At 42.9% G+C, this 25,152-nt stretch overlaps 1 protein-coding gene and 1 pseudogene across 2 annotated transcripts; one reads left to right on the top strand and one right to left on the bottom strand.

Annotated features, from left to right (window-relative positions):
• Nucleotides 1-328: 328 nt before the first annotated feature.
• Nucleotides 329-23,527, bottom strand: ENTHD1 (ENTH domain containing 1). 2 transcript variants are annotated; one of them, XM_037068452.1, is made up of 3 exons: nucleotides 23,422-23,527; nucleotides 18,613-18,987; nucleotides 329-1,900 (listed from the first exon to the last, which is right to left on the bottom strand). In XM_037068452.1, exons 2-3 carry the CDS (start codon nucleotides 18,896-18,898, stop codon nucleotides 1,308-1,310), a joined length of 879 nt encoding a protein of 292 aa, XP_036924347.1. In that variant the 5' UTR covers nucleotides 18,899-18,987; nucleotides 23,422-23,527; the 3' UTR covers nucleotides 329-1,307. The 2 variants fall into 2 exon arrangements, with proteins under 2 accessions (XP_036924347.1, XP_036924346.1); XM_037068451.1 differs by having other exon boundaries at nucleotides 18,613-19,008.
• Nucleotides 3,651-5,399, top strand: LOC119002413 (importin subunit alpha-1-like; annotated as a pseudogene).
• Nucleotides 23,528-25,152: the final 1,625 nt, after the last annotated feature.

Raw genomic sequence — 25,152 nt, forward strand, 5'->3', positions numbered from 1 at the left:
CTCACACGAGGTGGGAAGGCTAGCAGGAGACGCTCCTCACAGCAAAGTCGAACCCAGTGGCTCCGCAGCGAGAATGAATCGAAGATGGCCTATCCCTTAGGAGGAATTCAAGTCTGGGTGAACCTGGGGATTCCACAAACTCTAGCAACGGTCTTCGAGGGCTGGCGCCATCGGCACTACTCCCTGCTCTCTCCTCCAGCCCTTGCTCTCTCTCCTGCCTTCACTTCACACCGGCCACACGGACCGCCCCGGGACCCCTCCGACACGCCAAAGACCCTCCCGCTCTGCAGCCTTCACACGCACAGTTCCCTCTAGGTCTTGACCCAGTTTGCGTGGTGAAAAGCAGTGTCAGTTTGGGAGTGGCACCCAGGCATTAGAATATTTTTTACATGCCCCATATTTTTTAAAAATGATCAGGGATCATTTTAGTCTTTCATAGATAGTTGTTGAAACTGAGTGATAGGTACATGCAGAGCCTTACACTGTTCTCTCAACTAAATAAAGAACGAAATAATAGCGTCTCCAGTGATTCTTGTGTGCGAGACAGTTGTTAGGCATTGGCCTATAATCCCCAGAGTAGATTGTTCTGCCCACGAATATAGCAATGGAGACATTTCTGTTTGAAAGGCTGTCTTAATGAGTTAAAAAGATACTCTAAGATGAAAATATCCAACTTATTTTCAAGAATACGAGAGAAGAGAAATATGCATTTGAGTCCACGTTGTAATATACGAGTGTATTAACAATAAAAACACCATTCCGTGTTCCGTTTGTCTCAACTTAACTCCCAACCAATGCGGCGTCCAGAAGAAGGGGAAGGTCAGGGCCATGGTTTACAGAACCAGAGGCCGGCACGAGAACGTGTGGCACGTGTACCCCAGACTCAATCTTCCTAATTCCAGGAAGAGGCTTGTTAACAGTGGCGCTCCAAACAGAGGAAGATTAGAGAGCTTCTTGTTGCCCAGTTACCCCAAAGCTCTCGAACTGTAGCCATTAGGAGGTCTTACCACAACGTTCACTGATGCTTAATGTATTTTGATTTAAAGTACGGAGAGTGGAAGAATGAAATTCTCTTCAGTTTCAAGTGAACTAATATCTAAATCTGAAAATATTATCAAAGGTGATCCCTTTCCTGTTTTAAACATAAACCACCCAAATGAATTTATTGGTGTGAATTGTTGATAAACCCGACAAAGAAAAATCGAGCCGTCACCCTACCTGCCACAGTGATGGGAATCTAGAACAGGTGAACCGAGGGTTTGGGACGAGGAACCGTGTGAGTTCCACCAGAAATGGCTGTCCGATGGTCAGATTTGCTCTGAGCCCCCCTCGGGAGACGGGGGACACTGCAAAGCCCCGTTTGTTTGCAGGCTGTTCCCGCCCATGCTGACCAGGTGGCTACTGATGACCCTGAGCTCTTGTATCACCAGACTCAGATCTCTGTGCAGTGTGGCTACGGCATTTCTGATCTCCCCTAGAAGAACGGGGATGGAATTGTTTGCTTCGGGCTCCCTGGGCCGGCCTTCGGTCGTGTGAACGCTAGGACAGGTGATTCGGTCTACACCGTGGGTGGAAAACTCTACCCAATTACTACTAGAAAGAGGACTTGGATTCTTTTTCACAGACTCAGAATTATCTGGAAGAACGTCCAGTGGACTGAAGTTGTCCGCTTCTTCATCAAAAGACACAGGGCCCCGAGGAACAGAGGGGTGATGGACCTCGGCTGTCTTATCTGTATCTGTGTTGGAGGCTGGAGAACACTGTTGATGGGACAGAGTCCAGAAGGATGGTCTGGCCAAAATCGGGGGCAAGAGAGGAGCAGACTTCTCCGGAGTGGCTGAGTCAGGAGACGACATGGATAATGTAGAGAAGGATGATGTCACCTCTGAGGTGGTTGAAACTAAAATGTATAAACGAGAGAGGAAGATTATCTAGTAATCAAATGAGAGTAATAGCTAAAATAATTTTATAATGTAAAGTCCTATCTGAAAGGTCTTGATATAAATACATGACTTAGAATTTTATATGCTAAATAATCATAATAAACATAAATAAAACCAAAGTGGGAAGTAGAGAAAATCTAAAGATGTATTACTTGTCAATAATACCATAGAAATGAAATTAAAATAAAATGATCAATATTCACCTTCACCCTCAGATCCTGACAAATGTATTTGCACAGCCCACTTACCAGAGAGAGCAGAAAATGAGAGTATTACACCCTGGCTTACTGGGGGCATTTTAAGTTAGCACTTAAAATAGCAAGTCTGAGGAAACTGCAACTTAAGTTCCATCTCCTTTTTCATTTCTACAGAGATACTACAGCAAAACGAGCCACCGATTGCAACTCCTAAAAGTCAGGAAACTAATTTTTTTCTCTCAATAGTCAAATATAGTCAAGACTGAAGTGCAGTCCATTTGAGACCTAGAATACCAGCACACGTATACAGTTAATTTTTCCACAAGAAACAATACACAAAATAAAAAAGCACTCTAAACTTATTTTCTACAAAATCAAAGGTTTAATAACATTTTAACTTCCTTTCCGGTGATATCACATTAAGGTTCTTCTTTCACATTTCATTCTCAACCATCACTCCCAAGCTGGGCTCCCAGGACACCATGGCCCTGGAGGCGTGGCGGAAGGGGCGTTCTGAGAAAGCGGTGCTTCCAGGTCACGCTGGCCTGCGCTGTTCTGGGTCGTCCCTCCCGTTGGTACAGTAATCGATTCAAGTATTTTTCCGAATCTTTCTGGACACAGAACTTTTTCTTGTCTCCTTGGACTATGTATATACATCATTTACCTATTAGGGGTATAAATTGGCTAAATCCAGTTCTAAAGTCTGAATTGCTACTTAAAATTTTTTTAAGAACTTATTCCCTGTAGTCATAGAACAGGGAAATTAATGTTTGGCATTCAGCACACGTGACTTAGCTTTCTCTGCTCTCTTATTTCCTTTATGTGTCCACGTCCCTGTAAGCTAGGCTGGACATCCTGTAAAAATTATGGCTGGGGTAGGCAGCTTCTGTTTTCTGCTTCAAAGCTCTCCAGTTCCCAGGAAAAATTCCAATTACAAGACTATTTGGGGGCAAAATGAGTGCTCTCAGCCGATGCAGCAGCAGGAGGTTATGAAAGGAAGCGGGAACATCACCAGCACACAGTCAAGACACGACATGCACACTTGAGAATCTAGGTCAGGCTTCTGCAGACTGTCTGTCCCGGGGTTGAAAAGGGTGTGACAGAAACGGGCATGCCAATGACGGAAGCCTCTGCACGTCTGCGTCCAGAGTCACAATGCTATACCCTCAACTGTGTGGGTTGCGCCGTCTGGATCACAGAGTTCTGTCACCTGACATGCCCCTTCACCATGTCACCTGACATGTCCCTCCTATGCTGGCTCTCCTGTTTTCTATATCCCATGTCTCTCTTGGTTTACTCTCATTTTGGAACAGCACATTTTCCAGGAGTTCACTGAGAAAGGCTGCAGAAGAAGCAAAAGGTTTGAGAACTTGCATGTTTGAAAATGTCTGTATCCCGGCCACCCTGTCTTTGGGCAGATCCGTGGTGGGCGTTTCCAGAGCAGGCGAACCGAAGCGGTGGCCTGTGAAAGCCCAAGCTGCCATTAGCTTCCTCGTTTTGTCTCATAACCATGTCCACCAAGGAGAACGCTAATTCACCGGCCGTGTGCCTCAACGGGTACAAGACCGAGGGGAAAGGCAGTACAGAAAAGAGGTATCAGCGAGGAGCAGTTCACATGGAGCTGAGGAGAGCAAGGAAGGATGACCAGATGCTAAAGAGGAGAAATGCCGGCTCATTTCCTGGTGCTGCTGCTCCACCACTGCAGGAGAACCACAGTAACCAGGCCACTGTAAGTGGGTCTGTTGAGGTCACTGTCAAGGGTACAAATAGCAGCCGTTTGGAAAGCAGCTCCAAGCTGCTCCAGCTAATAGTAAACTGCTTTCTCGGGAGAATCAGCTATGCGTGACGACAACCCAGGCTGGTTTGGTCCCACGATGTGTGTCCTTCTGGGGCAGAACTGACTGTAGTCCCACTCGTTCTGGACCAGTGTGGGCCCTCACTAACAGGCTAAGGCCATAGGAGATGGAGCTGCTATCCCAGCATTCATTCCTCTGTTGGCATGTTCCCATGCTCACAGACGTGAACAAGCCGGATGGGCTCTAGGAAACGCTGCAGGGGATGGTTCCGTTTCCCAAAACACCGTTATCAAGGCCCGTGCAGGTGTTGGCTCTTCTTGTAGTTCCCAATATGCTGTTGTTAGTGTGTGGTGATTTAGGTAATCTCACCTGGACACCTTCAGACCTTTGTCACAACAAAATCCTGCACCATTGTGAGATGCAGTTGAGCAGGTTCTTTCTACCTGAGTTCATCTCCTGCATCATGATGACCCAGAAGTGTTAGCAGATAGCTGCTGGGCCACTTCCTACCTTACTGACTGATGGTGCAAATAAACAGACTGAAATGGCTGTGGAAACAGAAGCTGTGCACCAGCTTGTGAAGCTCCGAGGAGCTCCTGAATTGCCCATTGTGCCTCCTGTGCTAGGTGCCACAGGAAGGAAGGAAACATCATCCCTGGGACAGACGAACAGGCTCAGCTGTGATAGATGCGACAGCTCTTGCCATCTTCCCCAGCCTGCTATAGAACTCCAAAAGTGATGCTCAGAGGGAAGCTACATGGACAACGTCAAACATCACAGCTGGCCGCCAGGACTGGGAGCAGCAAGTTGTGGATGATGGATTGGCCCTGCTCCGCACGGGTGTCCCAAGGCAGACTTCAAGGCACGTAAGGAAGAAGTGGCGGAACAGTTGAACAGATTGTATGTCTCATTCATTATGGCACAAGAGAGCCATTGATGAAGCTCTTTTTTTCTTAATTTTATTTATTTATGTTTAGAGGGGAAGGGAAAGATAGAGGGGGAGAAATATCAATGTATGGTTGCCCCTCATGTGTCCCCTGCTGGGAACTGTCCTGCAACCCAGGCATGTGCCCTGACTGGGAATCGAACCGCAGTTGTTTGGTTTGCAGGTCTGCACTCAATCCACTGAGCTACATCAGCCAAGGCCCATTGATGAAGCTCTCAGCTGTGAGAAATACCAGAATTAATCTGGTTATTCTGGTGCCATTTCAAATACCTTTCAGGTGGAGAAACTAGGTGACATGGAGAAACTTAGTATAATGACAAAAAAATGTGGGGGTGTAGACAAAATGGAAGCTCTATAAAACCATGAAAATGAGCCTGTGTGCAAAGCTTCATTAAACTTGACTGAACAGTGTTTCTCTGTAGAGGAAGACGAAGAAGAAGATCCAAATGTTGTGCCAGTAACTACGTCTGATGGCTCTATGGTCCAAGCTCAGGATGCCTACTCCTCCGATCTTTAACTTTCGGATTGTGCGGCTGAGGCAGAAAGCTCTTTGTTGTGTGTCCTCTTTGATGTAAGTTTGTCCTACTGTTTCTCTGCTAAGAATGCTTTTTCAGTGTGGTTTGTTACTGTAGTGCCTTTTACAACTTGAAATTGCACTTGATTGGTTCCAACCTGTACATACAGTATGCACATTCTCTCCTTAATGGGTTTCTTATTTCTATGTGGAATTCCATATCTGTTAGTGTCCGGTAAATAAAGACTGAATTCTACCCTTAAAAAAAGTAAATGTCTGTATCCTATTTTTTTTTTTAGTGATTGCTATTTTAAATATACTTTATTTTATTTTTTTAATATTTTATTTGTTTATTTATCTTTAGAGGGGAAGGAGAGAGGGAGAGAAACATCAATGTATGGTTGCCTTTTGTGCGTCCCCTGCTGGGAATTGGCCTGCAGGGAACCGACCTGCAACCCTGGCATGTGCCCTGACTGGGAATCGAACCGCGATCGTCTGGTTTGCAGGCCCGCGCTCAATCCACTGAGCTACGCCAGCCAGGGCCTTAAATATACTTTATTGATTATGCTATTACAGTTGTTCCATTTCCCCTTTATTCCCCTCCGCCCTGCACACCACCTCCCACCCACATTCCCCGACTTTAGTTCACATCCATGGGTCATACATATAAGTTCTTTGGCCTCTCTATTTCCTATACTATTCTTAACCTCTCCCTGTCTATTTTGTATCTACTATTTATGATTCTATTCCCTGTACCTTTTCTCCCATTTTCTCCCCACTCCCTCCCCACTGATAACCCTCCGTGTGATTTCCATTTCTGTAATTCTGCTCCTGTTCTAGTTGTTTGCTTTGCTCATTTTTTAGGTTCAGTTGTTGATAGTTGTGAGTTTGTTGTCATTTTACTGTTCATGTTTTTGATCTTCTTTTTTAAATATAAGTCTCTTTAATGTTTCATATAATAAGGGCTTGGTGATGATGAACTCCTTGAACTTGACCTTATCTGGGAAGCACTTTATCTGCCCTTCCATTCTCAATGATAGCTTTGCTGGATAGAGTAATCTTGGATGTAGGTCCTTGCCTTTCATGACTTTGAATACTTCTTTCCAGCCCCTTCTTGCCTGCAAGGTTTCTTTTGAGAAATCAGCTGATAGTCTTATGAAAACTCCTTTGTAGGTAATGTCTCCTTTTCTCTCACTGCTTTTAAGATTGTCTCTTTATCTTCAATCTTGGGTAGTGTAATGTAATGACAATGTGCACTGGTGTGTGCTTCCTTGGGTCCAAGTCTTTGGGAATCTCTGAGCTTCCTGGACTTTTTGGAAGTCTATTTCCTTCCCCAGATTGGGGAAATTCTCCTTTATTATATTTTCAGCTAAGTTTTCAATTTCTTGCTCTTTCTGTTCTCCTTCTGGCTCTGCCCCTCCTACTGGTATGGATAAATGTTTCCTTTTTTAATTCATTGGTTGTCAGACTTCCATACAGTTCGATTTTCTGGCAGTTCTGGTGTTTTTTTGTTTTTAAATTTGTTGTTGTGCCTTTTTTGGTTGTGCGAGGCGGCACAGTGTATCTACCTACCTTATGATTTAGATATTGAAATGTTTAAGGTTGTCTGGGAGGTTCCTAAGCCTCTCTTTATTTTTAAAAAATTCTTGATTCTTCATTCTGTTCTGGTTGAAGGTTTATTTCTTCCTTCTGGTCCACATTGTTGATTTGAGTCTTGGTTTCCTTCCTGTCACTGTTGGTTCCCTGTACATTTTCCTTTATTTCATTTTTCATAGCCTTCACTTTTTGTTCTATTTTGTGACCACACTCAACCAGTTCCGTGAGCATCTTGATTACCAGTGTTTTTGAACTGTGCATCTGATAGGTTGGCTATCTCTTTATCACTTAGTTGTATTTTTTCCTGGAGTTTTGATCTGTTCTTTCATTTGGGCCATTTTTTTTTTGTCTTGGAGCACCTATTATGTAGTAAGGGGCAGAGCCTTAGGTATTCACCAGGGCAGGACAACCCACGTGGCTGCACTATGACGCTATATGTCAGGGAGGGGGTCTAAGAGGGAATAGTGCTACTTGCTCGGCTCTCTGCCAGCTTTCAATTACTTCCTTTGCTACCCACAAGCAAATTGGGCCCTTCTGGTGTTGATTCCCAGGTGGGTGCGTTTGTATACATTCTAGGACCCTGGTGTTTCTCCAACAAACTTTCCTGAGAGACTAGGAGTTTCTCCTGCTGCCTTAACCCCCACAGGTTTTTTCAGTCAGAGGTTTTGAGACTTTATTTCCCCACGCTGGAACCCTGGATTGTGCGGTCTGTCTCGCTCCTCAGTTGTTCCTCTCAGTTTATCCACACGCAAATGTGGGACCGCCTGCTCTGCCAGCCACCACCTTGCCATGAGTTCTCTCTGCCCGGCTTCCAGGCTCCGCCCCTCCTACTGGTATGGATAAATATTTCTTTTTTAATTCCTTGGTTGTCAGATTTCCGTACAGTTCGATTTTCTGTCATTTCTGGTGTTTTTTTTGTTTTTAAATTCGTTGTTGTGCTTTTTTTGGTTGTGCGAGGAGGCACAGTGTAGCTATCTACACTTCCATCTTGGCCAGAAGTCTGTATCCTATTTTTAGGCTTAGTGATAGTTTAGGTAGATGAAGAATTCAAAGTGGAAACCCTTTTCTTTCAGAAATTTGAAGACAAAATTCCACTGTCTTCTTGATTCCAATATTGCCATTTAGGAGTTGGAGTCATTCTAATTCTTATTCATTGTATATAAAGTGTTTTGCCACTAAAGTATAATAGAATTTTGTCTTGTCTCCAGCTTCTGAAGCTTCTCCATGTGCCTCTGAGGGCTATTGGTTTCATTCAAGGAGGTCACCTGAAAGTCAACTGACTTTTAATCAGGTGACTCATTTCCTTCAGCTTTATAAAATCTCCTTGAATGCTTTAACTAATTATTTTCTCCTCTGTGTTTTCTCTGTTCCCCTCCTCTGAACCTCCTCTGTTCACATGTTGCATCTCCTAGACTAGCACTCTATCTAGTCTTCCTATTTTTCTCTCTCATTTTCCCCACCTTTGTCTTTGTGCTCTACTTCCTTCCTTAGAGATTTAGTCAAATTTAGCTACAATCTTTACATTGGGTTGTTAATTTCTGCTATTATATTTTTAATTGCCAAGGGTCTTTTTTTGGTTCTCAGAAATGTGTTCTATAACACCGTGTTCGTGTTTCATAGATGCAACACATAACTCTTAACCTGTGTCAGTGTTCCGTGTTAGAAGGTTTTTTTCAGATTCTGGTACTCCTCACTCTCTGCTGAAGATTATTAAGATGCAGGCTCACAAGGCTGATGGGAAGCCGAATTAGCCTTGAGTGTGGGACCCTTGGGTGTGGGACTTCGAGCTTCAGTGTACACTCATTCGAGTGGGTCATTTCTTGGGGAACTACTGATGTCAATATCTTTAGTTCTTTTCTCCAAGGGGCTTAGGTTCTTGTGGAAGTAGTTTTCCTGCCTCCTGCCTACAAATTAAAGATCTGGCTCCCAGGAGCTGAAGTCTAGCAGGGAAAGCGGCTGGATTTTCGGCATTCGGAGTTTGTTTGCTCGTGCTCCCTTAATCCTGTGGTGTTTGTTCTGGTACCCAGTGCTCAACTATACCTGAGATCTTTCATTTTAGGCGCTCCCATCTACCTTCTCCAGAAAACCAGTCTTATGCCCTGGTGTAGCTCAGTGGATTGAGCGCAGGCCTGCGAACCAGAGGATCGCGGTTCGATTCCCAGTCAGGGCACATGCCTGGGTTGCAGGCTGGTTCCCTGCAGGCCAACTCCCAGCAGGGGATGCACGAAAGGCAACCATACATTGATGTTTCTCTCCCTCTCTCCTTCCCCTCTAAAGAGAAATAAATAAATAAATAAATAAATAAATAAAATCTTAAAAAAAAAAAAAAAGAAAAGAAAACCAGTCTTTAGACTTCTGCCAGAGGGCGCGGGCATAGGTAGAGATTCAGGGCAATAATTGTTCATTTGTTTGGCAAGAAGGAGAAAGCTAGGTTTAACTGCATTTGGAATAGCTGTTTTTAATTCTCTTTATTTAGCACCAGCCTCTGAAAGCAACATGTGGAGTAGTTTTTACAACCTTATTTTAAAATGAGGCAAAGAAATCTTGAAGAGGCTGTAATACTTTTCTGAGATCACAAAGCTAAAAAGGGGCAGGGGCGAGACTCAGATTCGTCTCTGATATCATAGCGTGTGATTCAGGGGTGTCTACCTGCGGCCCAGGATGTGGCTGTGGCCCAACACAGAATCTTCAACTTACCTGAAGGGTGAGGGGATGAGGGGACTTGACATCTTATCCACAAGAAAAAGTTGATAGATATGCAAATCTTTACCCAAAAAGGGAGAGTGGGAGAAAGGGTGAGAGTCTGTATTTAATTAATAGAAGATAGTCACAAAACCTTAGCAATATTTATATTCCATTTCCCATATCGCGCTTGAGTTAGAACTGGGGTTAACAGGTGGAAGTTACAGAGGAAAGAAGATTTTAGCCCAGTTTTAAAAAGGCAGCTTTCTACGGGTTCTCTGCACATGAAGTGAGCTGCTCTGGGCACTGGTGAGTTTCCGGTCATGCTGGGGTGCAGGCGCAGCCTGCACGGCCCCAGGGCAGAACTGTCTCAGGCCAGGTTCACGCATCGGGTGGACAAGACCACATGTCCTTGGTGAGATGCTAAAATTCTAGGACCCAAAACGTAGCTGCTAAACGACTGAAAAATCATTCTAGAAATAGTTCACTCTGATCAGGAAGAAGGATTTTAACGAGAAACACTTAAGTAGTCCAGAAGGAAACAATGTTTGAGTCAAATATTAACACAGCGTTATTTTAAGTATTTGAAGAAAACAGTTATGTTGTGAATACACAAAGTGGTTCAAGCACCTGGAATTTAAAAGTTGGTCCCTGAACCAGCAGCAGCAGCAGCAGCCTCAGCACCTGGGAATTAGTGAGAATAAAGGGCTCGGGCCCCCCACAGCGCAACGGAATCAGAAACGGAGGGCTGGGCCCAGAAAACTGACTTTTAACAAACCTCCCGTTATCTCTGGGGTGTGCTAACATTGGAGAATCGCTTTCTACTGTACGTCCACCTTTTGTTTCCTTTGTAGCATCAATGACTGACTAAATAGCTCATCACTGTTCAGTTTTGCAGCTTTGATTCATAGGCTCCACGGTGCCTTCGCTCACGAAGAGCCACTTCATCTCTAATTGCTGTGCACCAATTTACTTTGTTTCCAAACACCCGGCAGCTGTACCAGGCTCTTCAGGCTGCATTCCGTGGTGCCTCTCCCTGCCCGCTCTGGTCCCCTTCTTGGCTCACTCAGAATTATTCAGGTATCTTGTTAACACTCATCCCCTTCATACAGTTTATCTGCCAAAGCTGAAACACAGCAATTATTGCAAATAAGCTGCAATAAGCGGCTGTATGTTGAAATCTCATTTCGTGATACGTACACACCAATTAATGTCACATATGCCTGAAAATAGCACCGATAAGACTACCCCAAATGCTGTGTAATCTCTAGCTTTATAGTCAAGTAACCCCCAAAACATCACTACATTACAGTGTATCATATCACAACTTTAAATGTAAAAAGCATTAAGAACTATTGAGTGCAAATATTAAATGACAAACACATTTCTAGAAATGTTTTAGAACTTAGCTATGCATGTAATTTTTTCCTGCAAGCTGTAGGTCCTTGGTCATTTAAATACTTCACACAGTTCATTGTCAACCACAGAGATTTCTTTTCATTCTCCAATTAATTTCTTTCAATCTCCCTAGCTGGTTTATAATGGCTGTCAAGTTAGCTAGACACATAAATTAAAACATTCTGATTTTATCCAGTGGTTAAAAAACGTGATCTTTTACACAAGCATTAACAGCAGAATTATTTATAATAGCCAAAAGGAAAAACTCAAATGTTCATCAACAAGGATAAATAAAGTGTGTTTATCTATTTAATGGAATATTATGTAGCTATAAAAAGGAAAGAAGTACTGACATGTACTATAACATGGATGACCTTGAAAACATTATGCAAAGTGAAAGACGCAAAGGCCACATATTACAGATCCCAATACATAAAATGCCCAGAATGGGCAAATCCACAGGGACAGAAGGCAGACCAGTGCCTGCAGGAGCTGGGGGAGGGAGGATGGGGAGGGGCTGCTGAAGGAAACAAGGGCTCCCCGGGGTGAAGGACACGTGCGGCCAAGAGAGCTGCTGGGACTGCCGGGGCAGGCAGCAGCGTGGCCATGACTTCCTGGCGTGGTAAGGCTCCCTTCAATGTTGCGCTTCTGAACCAGCCCGACCGGCAGTGCGGGGCAAGCTGACATAGTTTGCAGGACTATTCTCTATCAGCTTCCCCATTTCTTTTAAGGAAATTGTTCATTTTTCTGGCTTTGGGGCTTTGTATAGACGAAGGGAACAAGGCATGCTTACTGGGTCTTGAGTATGTGTGTGTGTGCGTGTGTGTGGTGTTTGGTCTCTTCCTAGCAAAGAAAAACTGAGAATACACAATAACGACTACTGAAAACCAGAGTAGGAACCAATGAGAAACAGAAACAAAGGATGAAGCCAGGGAGAATCTCCCCATTATCCCAACATGAGAAAGTGTGGTTTTCTCTCCTCCAAACAAATGAGAGAAAGTGCAGGCCAGGGCCGTCCAGCACACTGACCGGGGCTCAGAGAGTGGGAGAAGTTGCCTGCCCCAGATCTGACGTCTACGGAACGACTAGCTCCTTTGCTTCCTTTTTAGTATGCATGATAAAATATCTGATGACCTACAAGAATAGTTTGAGCTACAGGTAAATGACAAAATACAAACGGAGGAGCAGAAGGAATGGGCTGTTCTAAGAGCAGAATGATTTGGTATTACAAGGTCCAAAGACTGCTGGAGCGAATCCATCCCACACATTCAGTGAAAACATTAAGGTGCGTGAGGCAGCTTGCCTTCGACAGCCTCCCTGATGCTTAAGGTCTGCTCAAGTAAGAGCGTGCAAGTATTTTTTAACTGGCCCAGCTCATTCTCTAAAAAGACACTCCCTGTAGATAAATACTTCTTAAAACCAGAAGATAGATGCAGTAGTCCCCCCTGGTCCTCAGGGGGTGTGTTCCAAGACCTATATTTATAGCTGACCCTTGATCTGTGCTAATCTACTTATATTCAAATTTTTTTTTCAATAAATACTATAAATGTTTCTCTTCCTTTTGAGCTTCTCAATGATGTTTTCTTTTCTCTCGCACATTTTATTGTAAGAATACAGTACACGAGGTCTGTCCGGAAAAAGTCCAGTCATTGTTAACATAACAAGATCGGTTTGCATGACATCCATGTAACCTGGCAGCTGAGGAGAGTGAACTGGAATGTGCATGTGTGAACTATGATGACTTCAATGCAGTAGTCAGGGGCAGGCAGTAGACTTCGTTGAGTGAGCATGTGTACTGTGTGGCCCTTGCATTCAAATTGACGGAGCAAGTAGAGCAAAAAATCTGCATCACATTTTGCATTAAGCTTGAACACTCTTCCATGGAAATTATTTGAATGATTCAGAAGGCCGCAGGTGTGGGCAACTGGTGATTGGCAGCTTCATCACAACAATGTGCTGACTCATGCATCATGTCTGGTGCAGAGGTTTTTGGCAAAACATCAAATCACCCAGGTGACTCAACTCCCCTACAGCCCAGAGTTGCTGCTCTGTAACTTCTGGTTTTTCCCAAAACTAAAATCACCTTTGAAAGGAGAGATATATCAGACCATTGATGAGATTCAGGAAAGTACAAGCAGGACAGGAAGCTGATGGTGCTTGGGACCTATGTGAGATCCCCAGGCACCTACTTTGAAGGGGACTAAGACGTCATTGTCCTACGTCCACTATTTCTTGAATCTTGTATCTTCTTCAACAAATGTGTCTATTTTTCATTTTTTTAAATATATTTTATTGATTATACCATTACAGTTGTTCTATTCCCCCCTTCATTCCCCTCCACCCGCACACTCCCTCCCCCACTATTCTCCCCCCTTAGTTTATAACCACGTGTCTCAATTTCTTTAGATTCTATATTTCCCCCACTATTCTTGCCCTCCCCCCTATCTATTTTCTACCTACTGTCTATGCTATTTTCTGTACCTTCTCCCCCCTTCTCTTCCCACTCCCCTGTTGCTAACCCTCCATGTGTTCTTCATTTCTATGGTTCCACTCCTGATCTAGCTGTCCTCTTGGTTTGCTCTTGTTTTAGGTGTGGTTATTAATAACTGTGTGTTTGCTGTCCTTTCACTGTTAATATTTTTCATCATCTTTTTCTTATATAAGTCCCTTTAGCATTTCATATAATAAGGGCTTGGTGATGATGAACTCCTTGAACTTGACCTTATCTGAGAAGCACTTTATCTGTCCTTCCATTCTAAATGAAAGTTTTGCTGGATAAAGCAATCTTGGCTGTAGGTCTTTGGATTTCATGACTTGGAATACTTCTTTCCAGCCCCTTCTTGCCTGTAAGGTCTCTTTTGAGAAATCCGCTGACAGTCTGATGGGTACTCCTTTGTAGGTGACTGTCCCCTTATCCCTTGCTGCTTCTAGGATTCTCTCCTTCATTTTGGTCTTGGCTAATGTAATTATGATGTGCCTTGGTGTGTTCCTTCTTGGGTCCAACTTCTTTGGCACTCTCTGAGCTTCCTGGATTTCCTGGAAGTCTATTTCCTTTGCCAGACTGGGGAAGTTCTCCTTTATTATTTGTTCAAATAAGTTTTCCACTCGTGGCTGTTTCTTTCCCCCTTCTGGTACCCCTATAATCCGGATGTTGGAACGTTTAAAGATGTCCTGGAGGTTCCTAAGCCTCTCCTCATTTTTTTGAATTCTCATTTCTTCATTCCTTTCTGGTGGGATGTTTTGTTCTTCCTTCTGGTCCATTCCATTGATTTGAGTCCCAGTTTCCTTTCCATCGCTATTGGTTTCCTGTGCATTTCCCTTCATTTCAATTAGTTTAGCCTTCATATGTTCCTCTAATTTGTGACTATAATCTACCAGTTCTGTGAGCATCCTGATAAATAGTGTCTTAAATTAGGCTTCTGAGAGGCTGGCAATCTGTTGGTCGCTTAGAGTTATTGGCTCTGGGACTCTGAGTTCTTCTTGCGCCATCTTTTGGGCTGTTTGTGCCTGTTCCATAGCAGGATCAGAGCCCTAAAGTGTTCACTAGAGCAGGGCAACTCAGTCGCTGGGTTGTGATGTTGTATGTGGGGGCGGGGTCAAAGAGGGACAATGGCTTCCCGTTTGCCGCCTGCCACCTGCCGCCTGCCGCCGAGGCCCCCACCGTCACCAGGCCCACGCGTTTCATTCCACTGCACGCGAGTGTGCCACCGCCGTCAGCCCTCTACCACTGGGTTCGCTCCCTGGGGCCTGCGTGGTCCGTCTCATTGTGCGCAAATGTGCAACCTTGCTCAGTCTGCCCCACACCCCGACTGGTTCCGGGCTGCCTGCGCGCCTAGGTTGAGGGATCTGTCCTGCCCGACCCTGCTCTGCTGCTGGCTCCGCCTCTCTTACCGTCCCCGTTGAACGGTTCGTAGTTGTCGGACTTCCGTATAATTCCGTTTTCTGGTCTTTGGGTGTGTCCTGGTTCTCCAAATCTTTGTTGTGTTCAAACTTGGTTGTGGCAGAAGGCACAGTGTTTCCACCTATGCCTCCATCTTGGCGGAAGTCCAAATGTGTCTATTTTTCATAGTACATGGCTGGATACCTTCTGGACAGAACTCATACACTACATTTAACATACAAAATACGTGTGAAGTGACTGTTTCCTTGTCAGTAAGCCTTCCAGTCAACAGCAGGCTGTTAGTAGTTAAGTTTTGGGGGGTTTAAAGTTAAGTGCAGATTTTCAGCTGCTCGGGTGGGTGTTGGTGTCCCCGCTCCCCATAATGTTCAAGGGTCAGTTTTATTGTTTTTTCTATACATACATACTTATGATAAAGTTCAATGTATAAATTAGACATGGTAATAAATTAACGACAACAATAAAATGGAACCATTATAACAATGTAATGAAATACAAGTGACGTGGATGGGGCCACTCATCTCCGAGGACCCCTGCTGCAGCTGTGAGGGCTCAGAGCCGTCTGGCACAGCACGTCCGTGTCAGTGGAGCACGTTTTCTATGCATGTCTCCCACCTACAAATTAATGCCTTTTCCATCCTAACTGGACAGTTATCACCCACTGTGGCGGTAACTTCTGCAGTTTGAGCTGCAACAACAGAACTAGCACAAAATTCATTTTCCTTCTTCGCAATTCACAGATTTGTTCTTACCATAGATCTTAGCAACCTTAGCATATGAATTCTTTCTTTCCTTATTAAGTCATAAACTTTTTTCATTTAAAAGAAGTGCTTTCTGGCTTCTCCTCGGCACATGCTAGTTGTCAGCACCACTACCCTTGTGCCCTGGGGCCACTGTTGAGTGAAATAAGAGTGACAGGAGCACAAACACTGAGATACCACGACAGACACCGCCTGGTTGCTGGGACGGCTACTCCGTGACTAGTGGGCAGATGGTGTGCACTTCGTGGACAAGCTGGGCAAAGGGATGATCAATGTCCTGGGCAGGATGAAGAGGGGTGGTGTGACATTTCACCATGCCACTCAGACCAACATGCAATTTACAACTTATGGATGGTTTATGAAATTGTTTGTTTCTGGAATTGTCCACTGAATGTCTTTGAATCACAGTTGACCCGTGGTTAGTGGAACTTTGAAACGCAAAACCATAAAAGGGGCTACTGTACCATCTCTTTTATCCTCCCCAATCCAAGCAGTGCCGGTGTCCATGGACACTAGCCACCCACCCTCACCTCATCCATAATTTCTTGAATCCCTCAACCACAATGACCATCAGCTATTCCTCTGAGCACTCCCTAGAACAGGGGTGCCAAACTCATTTTCACCGGGGGCCACATCAGCCTTGTGATTGCCTTCAAAGGGCTGAAATAATTTTAGGACTGTATAAATGTAACTACTCCTTAACTGTTAAGGAGTTGGAATTACATTGGGCCCTTTGAAGGCAAGCGCGAGGCTGATGTGGGCCCCGGTGAAAACGAGTTCGACACCCATGGACTAGACCATGTCACCACTCAGAGCTGCCTCCCTCTGAAATTACTGCCTCCCTCCTCCTCAATTACTTCCGGCCCCCTCACTCCTTGTCGTGTATCTACACTTTGGCCTCACTGAGACGGCAGGTCCAATGATCCTTGTGTTTTCTCTCACACCACCAGGGCCTGCCTGGCTCCGCCTCCTCGCTCGTCCAGCATAGAATCCCTTTACCCACCACTGCTACCCCTTTCCTGCCACCCCACGGCTGCAGTAGCCCCTTCTGCCTTACCCACAGCTGATTCCTAGCTCAGGAATCAATACCCCCATCTGCAAAGGGCCAGAGAGTAAATATTTCAGGCGTTGGGGGACATGCAGGGTCGGCAGCAACTTCTCAGCTCTGCTGTTGCAGCACAAGAGAGGCCAAAGACACTATGCAAACCAATTAGTGTGGTTGGGTTCCAGTAACCCTTTGCTCACAAAAATAGGCAGTGGGCCAGATTTGGCCCAGAAGCTGCGGCTTACCAATCCCTGTTCTCATCGTATTCAAATTGAAATATCTACCTTTTTCATTCCTTTCCCTGGGCTGCTCAGCACTAGTGGAGAAAAGCCTACGAGCCCATAAATCAGAACTGCTGCAAATGACCGCTCCTTCGTCTTGTCAGTTCTCTCCTCCCGCCTCTAGAGTGACTGTTCTGAATCTTTTCCGGTCTCCTTGCAGCCCAGCTATCACTCTGGCAACACCAGACCGCAAGATGCGGAGGCCGACACGTACAGGGCACGGTGCCTGAGGGCTCAGTACACCTGAACTACTGAGCTGAACGAAACCCTTCCCTCACACCCAATGCGGTCTTTCTCCTTCCTCGCAGGCCCCCAGGATGAGGTGACTCCTTTTCTGTTCTGGATTCTGGGCCACCTCCCCAGGTCACGCTCCATCTCCTTCCGCCTCGTCCTCCTGTCTTGGCTCCTACCTCTCACCCACTTTCCTTTCCTACAGTGGCGCTGCCTCCCTGTTTCACCCCCTCCAAATCAATCCTCCACAGCCCCTGATGGAGCAATTTTCTAAGATACATTTGTAAAGCCACTCACCTGACTCAAAACCTTTAGTGACTTGCACTGTCTCCAAAATAAAGTCCAAACTTAACCTGGCATACACAGCTCCTCATCATCTGTCCTGGCTTCATCATCCAGTGTTTTTTTCTATGACTTTTTCACAGCATTTTCAATTCCTTCTCTGCAAAGCTGCTTTTAGTTTGCTTGTTAAAGGAGTGCCCCCTGAGTGCAAGGCACTGTGCTTGGTAATGAGGATAAAATAATAACAGGGTGTGCAGGGTCCTTTCCCTCATAAAGTTGACATTCCAGTTTGGGGGAAAGACATTAAAAACTTAATGCATATGTAATTCTATTTGATTAGAATGACAGTGAGTGCTAGGAAGGATGATGACAGGGTACTAAGATATCATGCAGTTGGGAGGGGGGACTGGGTATAATCTAGGGGTCAGGAAATCTTGCAGTGATGTTTGGGCTGACCTCAAAGGACAAGTGAGAATGGACCCGGGAAGGGGTGGATTAGAAGTTGGAGGGAACAAGAGTCTAAAGGTGCTGAAGCGACACGGTCTCTTTGACAAATGGAAAGAACATCAGCCTGCTAAGGGGCAGCAGCTAGACCGTGCAGGGCCCGGAAGGCTAGTGGATCTTTAGGAACATGGCGAGCGGTGCCCGGTTCAAATGGGCAGTGTGCGTCAGCAGGCCATTCTGGACATCCTACAGAGGATAAATTGGAGCGCCACAGAATTTCTTTGCTCAGTCACAACTCTGTATTATTCCTTGGGCTGGAATGCTCTTTCTGGAAGAATAGAAGTTTACTTGTTCCTGAGAATGAATGAGACATTCTTGGGTACTTCTGGAAATCACCAGAGGAGATTTGGAAGGTTAGGTGTGGGGGTGAGAAGCACACCTATGACATGGACATGTTCATACCTCTGGAAAGGCAGTGAACGGAGGGAACAAAAGGGGGAAAGAAAGCAGAGACAGGTAAAAGAAGAATGCTTCAAAGGAGAATTTTTTTGTTGTTCATGTTGGTTTTGTTTTGTTTTGTTTTGTTTGTAAGACTTACCCCATGCCATTAAGGTCTTGAGGTTTTCATCATCCACCTGAGCGATGCTGGGCTGCACTGGTTTCTGAGAGTCCTCACTGATGACAGACTCCTTCACTGGGTCAAATATTTTGAATGAGGGAGAGACATAGAGCGTCTCTACAGAGGCCTGGTTATAGAAATTAGAATCTGACTTGGATATTCTCAGATTTGGGCTGATAGACTCTTCTTTGCTCGGTGACCAAAAGGCTGGTAAAGTTGTCAAGGCTTCAAAACTTTTTGCAGCTGAACACTTTTCTGGAGGCATTTGCAGAGGGTTTCCTGTTACAGTCTTTGTAATGGCACTGTCTGATTTCTTGTCTAAACTCACATTTGTCAGCAGAGATGGGTTTTTTCCTGAGGGAGTAAGTACAGCATCTGTAAAATCAAAAAATAAAACTAAAAACACTCTGTTTCATAATACATCAATTTTTAAGTATATTTTATTGACTATGCTATTACAGTTGTCCAATCTTTTTCTCCCCTTTATCCCCCACCCTCCAGGATCCCCCTGCACCCACCCTCCCGCCAGATCCCCTCATCTTAGTTCATGTCCATGGGTTGTACATATAAGTTATTTGGCTTCTACATTTCCTGTACTATTCGTTACCTCCTCCTGTCTATTTTGTGCCTACCAGTTATGTTTCTTATTCCCTGTGCCTTTTCCCCATTCTCCCTCCTCACCCTGCCCCCCACACTCCCTGCTCATAACCCTTTATGTGATCTCTATTTCTGTATTTCTGTTCCTGTTCTAGTTATTTGCTTAGTTTTTGTTTTTTAGGTTCAGTTGTTGATAGTTGTGTTTGTTGTTATTTTACTGTTCATGTTTTTGATCATCTTCTTTTTCTTAGGTAAGTCCCTTTAACATTTCATATAATAAGGGCTTGGTGATGATGAACTCCTTGAACTTGACCTTATCTGGGAAGCACTTTATCTGCCCTTCCATTCTAAGTGAAAGCTTTGCTGGATAGAGTAATTTTAGATGTAGGTCCTTGCCTTTCATGACTTTGAATACTTCTTTCTAGCCCCTTCTTGCCTGCAAGATTTCTTTTGAGAAATCAGCTGATAGTCTTAAGGAAACTCCTTTGTGAGTAATATCTCCTCTTCTCTCACTGCTTTTAAGATTCTCTCCTTATCTTTAATCTTGGCTAATGTAATGACGATGTGCCTTGGTGTGTTTTTTCTTGGGTCCAACTTCTTTGGGACTCTCTGAGCTTCCTGGACTTCCTAGAAATCTATTTCCTTCCCCAGATTGGGGAAGTTATCCTTCATTATATTTTCAAATAAGTTGTCAATTTCTTGCTCTTCCTCTTCTCCTTCTGGAACCCCTTTGATTCAGATGCTGGAATGTTTAAAGTTGTCCCAGAGGTTCCTTATCCTTTCCTCATTTTAAAAAATTCTTGTTTCTTTATTCTGTTCCAATTGGATGTTTATTTCTTCTTTTTGTTCCAAATTGTTGATTTGAGTCCAAGTTCCTTTCATTTCACTGTTGGTTCCCTGTATATTTTCCTTTATTTCACTTTGTATAGCCTTCATTTCTTTCTTTATTTTGAGACCATACTCAATCACTTCTGTGAGCATCCTCATTACCAGTGTTTTGAACTTTGCATCTGATAGGTTGGCTATTTCCTCATCGCTTAGTTCTTTTTCTAGAGTTTTGATCTGTTCTTTCATTTGGGCCATATTTCTTTGTCTTGGTGCACCTGTTACATAGTAAGGGGCAGAGCCTTAGGTATTCAGCAGGGTCGGGCAACCCATGTGGCTGTACTGTGATGCTGTATGTGGAGGAGGGGTCAGAGAGGGAACAATGCCACTTGCTTGGCTCTTGCCCCACTTTCCATCACTTCCCTCAAGTCCCACAAGTGGTTTGTGCCCTTTCAGGTGCTAATTCCCAGGTGGGTGGGCTTGTGTATGTTCTAGAACCCCATGGGTCTCTCTAACAGTCTCTCCTAAGAGTCTGGGAGTTTCTCCCACAGCAGCAACACCCACAGGTTTTTTTAAGTCAGAGGTTTTGAGGCTTTATTTCTGGGTGCTGGAACCCTAGGTGCATGGTCTGTCTTGCTCCTCATTTGTTCCTCCCGGTTTATCCACACACAAATGTGGGACCACCTGGTCTGCCAGCTGCAGCCTTGTCATGCATCCTCTCTGCCTCTGCTGCCTGTCTCCTCCCCTCCTACCAGTCTGGATGAATGTTTCTTCTTTAACTCCTTGGTTGTCAGACTTCCATGCAGCTTGATTTTCTGGCAGTTCTGGTTGTTTTTTTGTTTTTAAGTCGGTTCTTGTCCTTCTTTTGGTTGTGCCAGGAAGTGAAGTGCACCTCCCTATGCCTCCATCTTGGTCAGAACCCTGGGACTCCAATTTTTTATGTCATAACAGAATTCTCTCCTATGTAGTTGTTTCTACTTTCTTACAATATTTCCATTCTGCCTGCGTGAAGTATACCCTCACTGTAATTGATGCATTAGTCATTTGGTGGCTGCCTTCTCTCTCCTCACTGAAGCCCAAGGAAAGAAAAGCTTCAAATAAATTGTCTTAAAATATTTTTCCCTTCACCAACTTATCTGTCTCAGAAACCACTATATTTTTCGTACTTTCAAACTTCCACCTTTTAACAAGATAAACTAGAGAAAATTTGCCGTATCATACTGATCTATCCTTACAGAATCCCCAGCTTCTTTTTCTCCTGAAATAAAAAATGCCTTCTTGCCCCTGTGTCTCTACAAAGCCCGTAAAAGAAAAACCACTACTTTCGGTAATAGCCTGACTTTAATAAATCCTTTGTCTACATGGGAGAAAAGAAGCAATCTCTCCAAGCCATTGTGAGGATTACTAAAATGTAAGTTCCTTGGGTCAGGGATCTTTGTCCATTTTATTCATTAATATCACCAAAGTACCTAGAATAAAACAAAGTCCTTGGACTACAACAGACAAATAATATTTTTTTACAAATGGAAGAAACTGGAGGAATTATAGGGAATTGAAATTGAAGGTTGATCAGATACAGGAGTATCTCTTGAATCTATGAATTATGAGCATGGTCCAAATTTCTAGTTGCAGACTGTTATCAACACTCAATGCTAGGACCTGCTCTCAAGTAGTTTCATCTGAGGTTGAATATGGAAAGAAGAAAAATTATTTCTAAGAAAGAGTTCATAAATTAGAAGCATAACTGGATGAGAGAGGGCAAAAGGAAGATAATGCCATTTGAAGCTCCCTAAAGGCAAGAGGATACAGGAGTCATGCAATTCGCTATTGTTTATCTATCATAATGTATCTCAAAACCTCATAATGCTCATTTATATGCTAGCATCATCACTTTCAGGCACTGTGTTATTAAAGAAAAGCAATTTTTATTTGATTCTGAAAACCTTCCTTTCCATTTTTGTCCATAGTTGGAGGCCAGCCTGGGCAAAATGCTGCTAGTGCACCAGTTAGACGATTCAAGAGACTTTACATCACTAACTCTATTGGGAATTCCATTTTTCCCCAAACTTCTCATCTCCAAACTTTCTCATCTTTTAAAACTTGATTCGAAGGTCACCTTCCCTGTGTCCTTTTCTTTCTTCCCTGTACCCTATGATTGTCTATCTTACCATATCCTGCTTGGAGCCCCATGAGGAACTGTAACATTTCACCTCATTTAATTTCATCTCATTTATTACAAGGCTCCCCACCCCCAACCCATGAAAATAGCCTCCTTGAAGAAACCTTATTAGGAATCATCTTTGCATCCCAGCACCTAAGAGTGCCTTTCCCATAGGGTATAGTCAATACATGTTCATTGAATGAGAAGACAAATCAAAGCACAGAGTAAAGAAAAATGCTTTTGTTTTTCTAAATTGAATGTAGTTTACTTAATAATGATTAAAAGAAATGGAAAATTGGTAGATGAAAACAACTTCTAGAATACTCCTAATGTGCATATAATTAAGTTAATCTAGTTGGTAAAAATTTTGTTAAAAATACTAATATATGCCTAGTAGAATACTAGATTTACAGTATTCCAAAGTACATGTGCATCACACATCACCTTATATACATAAAAGCATTCCTTAAAAGTAAATTTCAGTCAAATATTTTCCATTGACTTTCAATTTACATGTGAGAAAAATGGGGGTAAAGTCTTTTTCTATAGTAGTAGAGTCATCTTAAAATGTAGCAATACATAAACCAAGATAATTCAGAATAATAATGACTGTCTGATGAATATTGAATTTATATTATGAATATTATAAAATATTCATAGTAAAACCTAAATCTCAAAATTGAGATGTATGAAATTACCTATATAACCATTATTTTAATGTTTAGTACAAAAACTTAAAATTACAAAAAGAATAAAATAATTTTAAAATTTAAAGAAATAAACCAGACTGAAGCCATTCTGTTTCTAGTCCATGAAGAATAGAATGCAGCTTCTGTCTGCTTATACTTTTTTTAACCAGTAACATTTTTAATGAATAAAATACTATAATCTAGAAAAAGCATGAAAAACAAAAAATAATGATTCTAAATGCATAGATTATCTAAAAGAAAAAAGGTTATGTAACCAATGCTAAAGAGGCATGAAGGTTCTAGAAAGCATGTTAAGCTGGGTTTCTCTGCCCTCAGCTCTGCACCACCCCCATGCTTTCTGTGCAACATGCTGCATTAATCCTCTTCATTTTAATCCCTACTTTCCCCCCCCAAATCCTTCAAAAACTCCCTGTGTTTCAGTGACAAGTCTAAATCCCTTGAGTTTTAAAGACCCTCTACTGTTTATTTTGTATCACTTCTCAGTAGGAAACTAACCTCAGTCGGCCGTTGTTTTCATCACATCCTCATGTTGGTTCAGAGGCTTGTGTCTTCATTCCCCATGTTAGTTCATGCTCATCTTCATTAGTCCTGGTTCCTCTCCCTGCACGTCAGCACAGGAACACCCCCTCTCCCTTCTCTACCCATTTAAATCCTGTCAGTTCCTCAAGGCCTAGGGCAATGATTACTACTTCTGGAAGCTACTGATATTTCTAATCATGCCTATTCCTCCACCCTAATACTTTGCTTCTCTGAAATGGTAAATATTTATTTCTGTAAACTCATTTTTTTTCACCTAATTTTATGTGGTATAGAGCTTATCACACCTCACGTTAAGTGTCTGCATTCTGACTTTAAAGCCTTCATCATGCTTTTGCACATTGGAGATATGTAAATGTTTGTTAAATTTAGTAACTCTTTGGTGTAAATGATCTAATATCAATTTTACATGTTGATTTTTGTGTATAGAGATGTATACTATATGTGAAACCTAAAAATAAGAATGCTCAGTCAAGAAACACTTACTGAGCAGCTACTGTGTGCACTGGACTATATTAGATTCCAAAGGCATACAGAAGTGGAGGTCATAGTTCCTATTGCCAATTAACTTAAGATCGAGTGTGGATTTTGTACAGATGGGTAGAAAAAAGAATACATATAGAAAAATATGTAGATATGTAAATATAAATAGATACTATATATGCACAAACAAAAGTACACAGAGTAGGGCAAGACTGGGTTTACAATGGTGGGTATGCAAAATACACAGTTTATTCTTGTTCTTATTTATTAATTAATGTATTATTTTCCATATGAACAACTGTAAATCTAGGTTTGCCCCGCTGTGTATATGTGATGGCACATAAAAATAATAAAAATTATTAAATAGCTAATAATACAGTTCAATATCACAATGTCTAGGAGATTATATTTTCTCAGTAAATGCGTGGACATAAAGAACATATTTGGGTTGGCCAAAGAGTTCGTTTAGTTTTTTCCATAAAATAAAAGACACATTTTTTATTTTCACTAATAACTTTAATGATTTGGCTATTTTGAATATATTGGCTGTCTCCCGTTATTGGCTTCTAGTAGGTAGAGGCCAGGGCTGCTGCTAAACATCTTCCAATGCATAAAACAGCCCCACAGCAAAGAGTTATTTGGGCAAAATGTTATTAGTACCAAGAAACTCTGCAAACCACTTTTCACATGTTCGATCAGTCATAGCACTGCACAAATGCACAAATCTTTTTGTATGTTTCAGTTGCGTTTTTACCTTTCTTGAAATAATAAAGCATGGTATGCTGAAAATGTTGCATATCTTTCCATCTTCAATATTAAAATGGCTGTACAAAAATTCACCAATTTTGATAAGTTTTTTATAAAATGCATGCTGATTTGATAAATGTCACAATATAATCTAACAAAATTGTTTTGAACGAAGTTAAAGACAACTAAGTGCTACGAGAGCCATCCTACAAAAAAAACTAAAACTTCTTGGCCAATGCAGTATAACAGTAAAATGCTTCAGCTTGGATTCTCCTAAAAGAAGACACTGAGAAAAAGATTTGGATGCAGGTAGCTGATTTGGCTGGTGATCCCAAGAACAGAAATGAGGGAGAGGGAAAGGTAAAGTAAAAAAGGGACAAAAGACAACAGAGTGTATTAATGACCAGGTTCACTATTAATGTGGACAAATGAGGCTCAGTTCCGGTGGATGTCTCAGCA

The sequence above is a fragment of the Sturnira hondurensis genome, unplaced genomic scaffold, assembly GCF_014824575.4.
Source record: "Sturnira hondurensis isolate 20B ecotype Veracruz unplaced genomic scaffold, ASM1482457v3 Scaffold0017436, whole genome shotgun sequence".
NCBI lineage: Eukaryota > Metazoa > Chordata > Mammalia > Chiroptera > Phyllostomidae > Sturnira > Sturnira hondurensis.